This window comes from Microplitis mediator, chromosome 10, assembly GCF_029852145.1.
Source record: "Microplitis mediator isolate UGA2020A chromosome 10, iyMicMedi2.1, whole genome shotgun sequence".
Classification (NCBI taxonomy): domain Eukaryota; kingdom Metazoa; phylum Arthropoda; class Insecta; order Hymenoptera; family Braconidae; genus Microplitis; species Microplitis mediator.
In genome coordinates, this window is record NC_079978.1 from 9,258,707 (window position 1) to 9,270,161 (window position 11,455).

General features: G+C 28.8%; 1 protein-coding gene across 3 annotated transcripts; it reads left to right on the forward strand.

The window, feature by feature from the left end:
- The first annotated feature begins 1,505 nt into the window (after positions 1-1,505).
- LOC130676485 (uncharacterized) lies at positions 1,506-9,585 on the forward strand. 3 transcript variants are annotated; one of them, XM_057482746.1, is made up of 13 exons: positions 1,506-2,165; positions 2,491-2,787; positions 2,856-3,118; positions 3,699-3,874; positions 4,477-4,676; positions 4,765-5,082; positions 5,156-5,348; positions 6,087-6,212; positions 6,453-6,860; positions 6,944-7,094; positions 7,191-7,561; positions 7,682-8,788; positions 8,863-9,585. In XM_057482746.1, exons 1-13 carry the CDS (start codon positions 1,792-1,794, stop codon positions 8,911-8,913), a joined length of 4,035 nt encoding a protein of 1,344 aa, XP_057338729.1. In that variant the 5' UTR covers positions 1,506-1,791; the 3' UTR covers positions 8,914-9,585. The 3 variants fall into 3 exon arrangements, with proteins under 3 accessions (XP_057338729.1, XP_057338728.1, XP_057338730.1); XM_057482747.1 differs by having other exon boundaries at positions 1,507-2,165; positions 7,685-8,788; XM_057482745.1 differs by having other exon boundaries at positions 7,191-8,788.
- The last annotated feature ends 1,870 nt before the right edge of the window (positions 9,586-11,455 follow it).

Below are 11,455 nucleotides of genomic sequence, written 5' to 3' on the forward strand. Positions count from 1 at the left end.
TAAATGAAGTATACGGAGCCTTCTATGATTCTATATTTTTGAAAAAATACCTATGGTATATCAAAATGATGCCAAATCGGTCATTATTCTTTTATTTTCTTGAAAACAAAGGCTCCAGAGGACCAAGTACGCAAAAGCAGCCACGTTGCTTAACGCGGGTGTCCTGAATTTAATGCTACTTAATCTGCTCTAGCTTATTTTGGTACATAAAAGACTATAAATAATTAAAAGTAAATGATTCAATATGATTAAGGCGTGTTCAGAAATACACTCTGGAGATGAAAAGTTACTTATCCAGGTGATTAATACCTTTGTAATGTCGAATCGTTAACTCTGGTTTGACCAGAGAATATATTTCTGAACGTACGAGTTGAATATTTCTCTTCCAGAGTGCATTTTTGAACACGCCCTTAGTAATGTAAAACTAAAAACAAAACTAGACGATTTACATAAAAAATTGAACATAATACATAAAATAAAATCAATAGCTTAAACAAATACAATTAATTTTTATAGCAATAAAATACACAATTTACTTATTCTTAAAGATGTATCATGTTATAATATTATGCATAAAAAATTTTTGACATAAATATAAAATGCCGTACCACATACTCATAATTGATAGAGTATAAAGCCAAAAGGGCGACGAGTTGATAAGTTAGTTTGTAAGGTGTAAATATTGTGTATAGGAGAGAGGGGGGCTGGCGGGGCAAAACGGGGTACTCCCAAAATTTTATTAAAAAAAAAATTTTCTTTAAGTGTTTTTTAAATATTCCAAAATTATTTTTGTAAATAGAATTAAGCATTATTTCAAATTTTTTTTACCGACTTCAAAAAATCTTGTTTTTGTAAAAAAGTAGTATGAAATCAATTTGAATGTTTTTCTTATCAATTTACAATAAAAGAACTCCCAGCGACAAAGTACTTCAGATGTACTTCAATAATCACCTTGAAAATATTTATAATTTTTAAAATCTAATTAACTTTTAATCATCTTTTAGTCTTTTACTTCAAGCAATATATAATTGCTTTTTGAAAATATCTTCATTGGAATTAAAACTAACTTTAATCTTTATAAAGAACTGTCCTCAAATGAGTTCAAAATATTTCAGGCGATCCCTATATCCGGCCAACTCAGTCGAATTCAAATTAAAATTAAACTTTTCAATTTTTTTTACAAAATCAAATTAAATCTCAGGACCGAAAGACCTCACACTTTGTATGTGAAAAATTCTTTCAGCATTCGCTGGGATTCGAACCCACGCCTGGCCAGTGATCAAGTTCGGGAGGCCTAGGTCTTACGCCTTAGACAGCTCGGCCATGGTCACCGGTTTCGCGGTTTATTTCAAAAACCATCCTTACAGTGCCATCTGTGGTTTAAATTCAAAACTCGTTGACGATTTTGTATTGATGGTAAGAGTCCGGTGGATTTGGGAATCTTTCAGAACAATAAGACTTACGACTCATTAAATTACTGTCTTCATGGTATCCAATCAGCTGATTTTTACTACGAAAATATTTAACCAAGAAGTTCAACAGAACCAATAAAATTTCCTTGTCCGTGTAAATAAAAACCGAGAAATTAGACAATAAGTAACATAAGTCAATAAGCACGTATGACGTTAATTTATTAGTGAATAAGAAATTTTATATTTATTTATGTATCATAACAAAAAAAAAAAAAAAAACAAATGAAAGTAATTTACGTAAATCATATTTGATTACGCGCCAAAAAATATCGGAATTTTCATGTTTGTAAGTTATATTGATGTATAAAAATTAAAAAAAATGGATAAAAAAGTTAAAAATAGTGGTTGTGAATTTTCTGTATCGTTTAATAGTGAGGATAAAAATAATAACTATACATCAGATTCAGATACAGGTCTTCAAATAGACGTTGCTGAAGTTGATGATGATGAGAATCCATCAAAAAGACGAAGGCTAGAGATAAACGATATGTTAGTATTAGATGAAGTTGAAGAAGAGCTCGAACGACAATTGGATGCTAAAGCTGCCAAAACAAATTTGACAGCTACAAATGTTAAAAATATTATTAAACATGTTATCACTAACGAGTATGTTTTAGCAATGGTCAATAATAGTCTAAATAATTCTGAAGAAGGTGTTGTCTTTGAACCAAAATTAACAAGAGCCAAAGCTAAGTAAGTACTCATTCTTTATTACATTTTTAAAAATAAATAATGATAGTAAAGTTAGTAGACATCTGACAATTTTTAAAACTTTGAAATAATAAATTAAAATGTTTATAAAATAAAAATAAAAAAATGCATGTTCAGACAATTCAAAATTCAGTACATGCATTTTTTTTATTTTAATACTTTAATTATTAGTTTTTTTTTATGTGTAATTGAAAAATTCTCGTATGTCTGTTACATTTACACTCATAAATAAATGATAGTAAAGTTAGCGGATATCTAACAATAAATATCAAGTTAAATAATAATAATTTGAAAATTTTTTGTAAAGAGAGCTGTCAATTACCCAACCTAATATACCATGGTCACTAACACCAGCCAAAAAACCTAAATCATCAAAGGTCCAAGTATTGATTGACCAAGAACTACCGGAAGATTCATCTGATGAAGAATATAATCCTGATCAAGATCAACCCAGTGAGGATGAAGGTGAAGGCAATGTTACTCTAAGTGATATTGACTCAGAACCACCAACTCCTGTTGTTGCATCAGTACCTGAGACAACTGTTGGAGAACCATCCCCTGTTGATGTACAATATGATACTGATGAACTGTTCAAAATTCCTGGGTAAATAAGTTATTTAATAATTTTACTGCAAGTATTTGGGCTTTTTATTTTATTGTATTAATTTGCAGCATTCCACATGTTCCCACTGAAGAAGAGAGCATCGGCCAAAGAACGCGTTCTAAATTAAGCTTGAGTAAAATCCCAATAGAAGATATTGAAAAAGCATTTATTCCACCTGATATCACAATCGATATGTATGATTGGGATTACGACAAGGATCCAACTTGGACTGGTTTTTTAAATAGTTTTACAAATCCTGATGCTGAGGGTGAAGATGATACTGAAGCTGATCCCGAGTATAATATACTTGAAGATCGTGATGAAGAATTATGTACGTAATAATTTTTTTTACTTAAAATATTTTATTCTATTAAATATAAACAGGGTGGCCTCAAACCGGGAAAACTGGGAATATCGGGAAATGTCAGGGAATTTTGTAAAGTATCCGGGAATTCGATTGTGACAGTTCCAAATTTTAAAATTTTTCAATAATTCACCTTTTCAATAAGTCACAAAAATTAAGAGATATTAAAAAAATTCAAAATTTTTAACAGATTGTAACTCGAAGGGAATGGTCGTACAATAAAAACAAAAAAGGCAAATTGTAGCTTCAAGTCTCTAGCTTTCAGATCTGATCTTGAAATTATTTTATAATGAACGGAAAAATGAACTCAAAAGTTTGACATCGGGTGAAAACTCGATTTTCGAAAATCGGGGTAAAAACAATAACTTCCCTTTTTTTGAAAATTTTCCATTTTCGTAGTGGGAAGTTAAAAATTACCCAAGTCTAATATTTTTTTAGTTAATTAACTTTTAAATAAAATTCTCCCAGTGATTACTAAATAATTGGATAAATCTATTAAATTTTTGATTATATATTAATTTTGCTTATTTTATTTGTATGATTTTAGTGGATAAAGAAGAATTTCGTGCAGATAAAGCTGTTAAAATTACTCGCAAAGAATTGAATGATTTAGTGGCAGAAATGGTTGAATTTGTGGACATTTATTTGCCAGAATCTAATGATGCGACAAAAAAGAAAAAATCATTGGATAGTTCACAAAACTCAACACAAAATATTCCGCAGGTATAAAAGAAAATTGTTTTAAATTAATTCTTTAATTTATAATACATTATAAATATGTTTGTTATATATTTTATAAATGCCATTCTTATACAGTGCCCCCCGCTTCTTGAAAATTTTCAATGGCTTTCAACTGTCATACATGTATCAAAATTTTATCAATTGATTAAAAAAAACAAATTAGAACCTAAATTGAAAGAAGGAAAACGTAGAAGTAATTTCGCTGAGGTACAGATTTTTAAAAAAATTACTTACAATTGATATCAATTGGCAGTTAAACGAAATTTGTTAAATAAATTTCAGTAAAATCTTCATGTCAATTTTATAATTAAAATTTTCAAATATTGTAGGCTATAATTTATTCAACAAATCTCGTTCAGCTCTTAATTGACAACAACTGTAAGTAATTTTTTTTAAATTCTATATCTCGACAAAATTGCTATTACGTTGTCTTTTTTCTCAATTAAGGTTTTAATTTTTTTTAAAGTAATTAATAAAATTGTAATATGATTATGACAGTTGAAAGTTATTAAATATTTTTGAAAAGTGGGGGGGGGGGCACTGTCAGAGAATGCCCTAACATAAAAAACATTTACTTTTTATAGAATAACCCAGTGATTGATTATTTACCTGATTCAACTAATAGTGAATTAGCCAAAGCATTAGATAATGACTTTCATTCTCTATTAGCAGTTCAGTTTCAACAACACATTCAACTGATGACCCAACATTTTTTAATGACTTATCAACATCCAAAGCTGCATGATCACGCTGTCATTTGTAAAAATAATTTAAATAGTATAACGTATGTACGATGCATATTTTAAAACAATTAATTGAAGTATGTGTTGTTATTATTATTATTGATTTATCATAATTGCTTTATTAAATAGAGTACTTCGTAAAGATGGAAATTCAGCGTTTAATGTTTTAAATCTCGATGAAGCAATTGATACTGTGCAACAATGGGAAGATAAATTTGATGATAAAGAATTTCGCAGGAGCATAATTGATAAAATGCAGTACGATGCTAATATGGAAGAGGATTATCGAAAGAAAAAACGTCTATATAAAATAGAACTTGATCCAGAATTAAAAAAATTAATTATGAAATCCAAAGCATTATTATACCCACAACTTTTACCACATATACCTTTCCACAGTACACTAAAATTAAATGAAAAATTTCCGTATCTGTCATCAGAAATCAAGTACGTGGAAATTTTTAATTTTAGTCAATAATTATATTACTTTTAAAATGTTAATTGAAAACTTTTTTTTTAGTTTAATTGCTTTGGGATTATCGGATTTCTGTCCATTTGTTGCAAGTATGGAGAGAAAAATTTGGAAGAAGAAAATGTTACTTATGGATGCCTCTCAATTAATTTCACAATATTTGATGCCAACTAGAAAAGCAACAGCTTTGTATGAGAGGATACTATTCTCTCGGGCTAGTTTAAAAGATAATCCAATTAAGGTATGAATTCATTATATACACTGTAAAAACATTTGGAAAGGGAACTCAGAATTATTTCCGTAAATATAAATGTCAAAATATCAAAGACCTTAGCTCACTATATGTTAATAATTTTTTTTATAGTTAATATTTTCCGGAACTTTTCTTCGGAGTGAAATTCACCCCGAGGGAATTAAGTAAATAAAAAAAGGCCATTCGGTAGCCGAAATGGAAGTAGATTTCTCATTATTTGGTTATTTCAACTTTTCAAATTAACATACCGAGAAATCTTGATAATGTACGATAAAAAATACGTTCTAGAGAATAAAATTATTAAAATAGCTATATCACTATTACCATCATATTATTGTCATAATTAATGTTGTTCTTGTTATCAATATATCATATTATTTATGATTCTCTCAATAAACAAAATTGGATATAACCGCTTGAATTAAAATGATTTGACACTAAAAGTGTTACACAGCAATGATATGAATTCAAACAGTTTCATGAATTTACTAAAAAGTAGGAAAAATAATGCGATAGCTAAATTTTAAAAATTTCAATGAATAAATGATAAAATGATAAAATTTTTGAAAAGCTTCGTCACGAGGAACAATACAATAGTTAGATTTCTATGAAAAAAAATCATCTACTCCGCGTTCACTCTAGATTCACTCAGCGTTTACTCCGCAAATTTTTTACAGTGTAACAAATAAATTTTATTATTAATATTATTAATAACTTTTTTTTCAGAATTATTTTGAAACCAACCATGTTCCTCCTGTAGTACATTGTTTCAACACTGAAATTGCTATGAAAGCGCCAAAAGATCAACCCATTTCACTTTTGCCTCAAATGTGGCAAAGTTATTTAAAATATGTAAGTGTGTTGTAATTATGTATAATCTTCATTAGCTTTTTCTTTGTATAAAAACAGCCTAATATAGTGACTAAATAAAAATTCTTATTACTAAAATTTTTCTCTATATAATTTCCATGCATACTAAAAACTATTAAAGTCCTGCTTTTTAAAATGATGCTATTGCTGTAGATAAAAAACAAAAGTTATTTTTGTCATTAGAATAAATAATAAATTTTTGAATCATCTATTTTATGACAGAAAGATGATACATCAAACGAATCAATGGTCAATATAATGTATCTTTTGTCTTCCCCTACGGACAATATGATTATTGACTCAAGTTTTCGTACTCCAATCGTAAATATGCTGAAGAGTACGAGTACACGAGAATCTGCTGGTAAAAAGAGTGTAAGACAGAATATCAATAGTGACGAAAATAAAGAAGATTTAGAAGCTAAAAAAGCCGCATCAAGTAGTACTTTATCGGTACAAACTAGAAAAACTACACCGCGTCTTGCTAAAATGAGGAGTGCACAGAATATGAAACAAATGACTCAAGTATCTGGATCGAAAAATTTATCAAGTAGTAACAGTGAGTCTACAAAGTCTAACAGTAAAGATGATTCAGCAGAAACATCTCAAGAATTAATTGGATCATCAAAGGGAGTATGTTATTAATAATTTAATTTATAAAAACTATTGAAAAAATTAATTCAAAAATAATAAAATAATAATAATTAAAACTATAGGATAATGAAGATGAGATTGCTGAATTGATGATAGCTAGTACAACGATAAAAAAAGACACTGTTAATAGAAAAAAAGCTAAACAAGCACGAGAATCGGAGAATATTAAACGTATGCTGGAAGCTGAAAACGAATTGGAAGAACGCGCTACAAGTAATTTTAATTTTATTTACAATAGAAAAAATTTAATTTAATTTAGATTTCTTGTGACGTAACAAAACTAATGTTTTAAACTTTTTTTTAAATCAGAATCAGCAGAGTCTTTCTTTCAACAACTGCATATGACTTTAGAGTCAACTAATCCAGAATTATTACGTTTAGTAATAAAATTATGTACGGATTATAATGAAAAAAAAGAAAAACTAAATGAAATTGTTAATGAAACACGTGAGCAACAAGAAAAAACTAATGATTTACTTGACCAGTTGGCAATAAATCTTTACAAAGAAATTACCGAAGTACTTAAAGGTTATCCGAGTTTGTGTGACGTTTTTCTATTATTTTTAAAATCACATCAAGCTGCAATGATTAATAAATTAGAAGAACACATGATGTCACAAAAAATGCAGGAATTTATAAATGCAGCGCAAGTTTATTTTGCTAAACAACCATCGCGAATGGTGAGAATTATTCAAGCGTTAACTCAATTAAGCGCTGAAACAAATTTAACATTAGAATCAATCCATGCTATAATGGATCCAATATTAAAGGGGCATACACTTATTATTGATATGTTTCAGCAGATTTGGCCTACGGGTAAACCACCGCAATATTTATTTTCATCCGAGTTATTTGAAAATTTAACGTGTCCAGTATTACCGCATGATAAAAATCGTATTTTTACCGAAGATTCACCGGAATTGTATGAAAATATTGAATTACCAACACCAGCAATACAAGATGATCCTTACGGTGGTGATAATTGTAAATGTAATTGTCACGATACCAATGAACCCCATCTAAAAACACGTACAGAGCATTGTACAATATGTGGATTAAGATATCTTAATGGTCGTTTATATTTACAAACGTCTGAGGGTTTGAGACCGGCAAAAGTTGAATTTCCTGGTGATGAAGAAGAAAAACTTGAAAATCTATCGCGTGTTTCAATTAAAACAACCGATAAAACTGCACCGATTACTGTGCCATCGACAAGCAGACGACGTAAATCGTCGAAGAATGATATAAATACTGATGAACTCGCACAAAAACAATGTCTATTAAAGACTTCACCCGTTAAAGACAATGATGACAGTGATCGAGGAACTTCCAAGAGTAAACGTGGTGGTAAATCACCTCCCAAGTCGCTTGAACACAGGCGGCTTTCAAAGTCTACTGAGAGCAATGCTAATTCAAATGTTCCGGTGTCATCGTCATTATCGTTTGCTACTACTGCCGCTACTACTTCCACTAATACAACTTCAACTGTTCTTACAACTACTGCTAATGAAGTAACTTCTCCGCTTAAAAGTAAGCGTGAAAAACGGGCTGAACGGAGAGAGGCAAAGGCTGAATCGAAAAATGTTACATTTGAATTGAATAAATTCAATGAAATGCCTGCTATCGCTAATGATCAACATGAAGAACCTGGTAAAGAAATTAAAAGTGATAATGAAGAGTTTATTATGATCAATGATTTCAATGATGAAAATAATTTAACTGATGACACAACAGATAATTTAACTGTTGATCCCAGTAACGAGAGTATGTCTGTTGATGGTTCAATAAATAATACTCCCTGGACTAGGCAAGAAGATGCTTTGCTTCTTCAACACATACAAAAAGATTATTCGGAAAGTTCTTTTGTTACTGTCAGTGAAATTCTGGGCAATCGTACAGTTGAAGAGGTGAATTATATATATATATTTTTTCATCAATTTTTAAAATAATATATATGCAATAATGATTATTTGTTTTTTAGGTAAAAGATCGTTGTCAAACGTTACTTTCATTACTTGAAAAAATTTTATGAGTAATAGATAAAATAAATTAATTGTAATTAGATAGAAAATTTTCAATTTAAAAATTTTTTAAAATCTTATCTTCGTGGCAATAACATCGAACGATTTGATATCGAATTTTGAATACTCATTATAATTAATTTTTTGAGTAACAAAAAATTTCGGGTTTTTTACACAATAATATTGAGGGTATTATTGTTGTTATTAATGATAAAATTGTTCAGGAAGCGTAACAGTCAATTTGGTAGCTATCTAGACTTAAAATCTAGATCTTTGATGAAAGTACGAGTCATTATCAACGTGTCCGGCAAAGAGTGTAGAGCTACGGCACTAATAATTTTTTTCATGTCTATTAAGCATTTAAAAAACTGGCCTGTCACGCCTATGTCGGGTAATATGAACCCCGAAGTATTAATTAGTAATTAAAAAAGTTTTTTATAAAAATATGTTAGCAATATTATTTATTTAATAATAATAATATTATTATTATTAAAATTGTTACTTTTGTAAGAGATTTAAATAAATATTTATCTATAGTTTTTTTTCTAAATTATTTTATAGAATTAATTTTAGAATGCTGGTGTAATGTTAATTAATAAAAATTGTAAAATAAATAATTTAAATTCAATTTAAAAGTTTACGCAGTCAAAAAACTTTATAAATATTGTGGTAAAGTGAATAATTGTCAGTTGTATGAAATAAATAATTTTTTAAAAAATTAATGAAATAAATTGTTTTCATTGTAGATAAAAAAAGGCCATTTGGTAGCCGAAATGGAAGTAGATTTTATCATATCTATATATATATATAAATAGATATATATGTAAAAAGTGTATAGCCAGAATCAGAGGCATTGGGTAAGCCACAAAAAAGTTTTTTTGAACATCATCAAAAACGAATGCAATAGCAAAATTTCATTTAATAAGTAGTAAGATAAGTAATTTCTTTGGTCTAGGCATATATATAGGCATGAAAATTAAAGCTTATTTAAAGAGCTTTTAGATGCATTTCGTAGAAATTCGATAAGTTGTCACATTCAAAAGTTATTAAAGAAAGAATCAGTAAAAGTATAAATTTGAGACATTTTTTAAATTTTGAAATGCTATAACTTCTAAATTAATTGACCGATTTCGCTCATCTTCGAACTTGATCTCGAATATCGTCTACAGAAAATGTATGCTGAGTTTCATTAAGATCAGTTAAGAATTGTGGACGCTATCGCCGTGACCAGCCACGTTCTATCGTATAAATATATAAATACGTATATAAACATTTGAACCATATGCATTTCCTGACTCAGCGCGTCAAGCTGAGCCCAAGGTAGTAAAATTTTTCGAAAATTCCGTCATGAAGACAAATGCAATAGTTAGATTTCTATGAAATCTACTGAAAAAATTAAACTCTGTCTCGTAAAATAACACAATAAATTCATGGAGCTTCAATTTCAGTTTGACTGTATTGTCATTCTTAAGTACTGCGCTATTCTACTTGAAACCTTTTGTTAAAAAAAAATCCGTATACAAAACTAAAGCTATTAAGTTGATAGCCCTTGGATTGTAAGGTAAATTGCAGAAAATTAAAGCAACCGTCACATATACTTAACGTATTGTACATACTCTGGTTATTTAGTATTCATAGCGACCTATTCGTTACCGAGAAAATAAGAATGTGACCCCAAAGACCTAGTTGGCCTCGGCTGTCGGTTTTACAATAAACACAACCAACTAAGATCCTTTTGTTTGCTCTTACTAACAACTTTTACTCATACTAATTACATCCATACTTTGTCATTTAATATTATATTTCATAACATTATATTAGTACATATGTATTTTTCGATAAAACGTCAATTTTTTCTTTTGTTTAGTTGTTTTTTTCATATTTTTTTTCCTTCAATATTAATATCATACTGCTGACTTTATGAGAAAATACAACAAAGAAAAATAATCTCGAAAAATATATTTCTTCTAACAATTATAATTAAGTGTAAATAATAATAATAATAATACACAGATTTACACATACATAAACGCATGTTTTGTTAAATTATTTATCAGTTCGCGAGGACTTTAATAACAATAATAGTTATAAGCATTATGAATAAAAAAAATTTTATAAAGTACTACGTTGTGGTACTGTGAACTCGTGGTATTTCCCGTCTATTGGTACATGCACTCGCGTATAGTAGTAGTTATAGTACAAATAACATCGGAAATACGGCCTGGATAACTAAATAAAAGGTAATCGAACGATCGAGATGAATGGCAACCGGTTATGATAATCGTTTATGCGATATAAGTATACTGAAAAATAATGAAAATACTACTAAATGTTTACAACATGAGCCCTGTCATTAAATATTTTATGATACTTTTATTTATATTTTTTCCAAGATTCACGACTGAAAACCGGTTTTTTAATTAAAAATTTTTATCTTACGGTATACCATTAAAATTTAATTTTAAATTACTGTACTGTAAATTCGTAAAAACAAATACAGTAATGGCTGATTAAGTTAATTATTTAGTTGCTGATTTTAAATCATGACTGAGT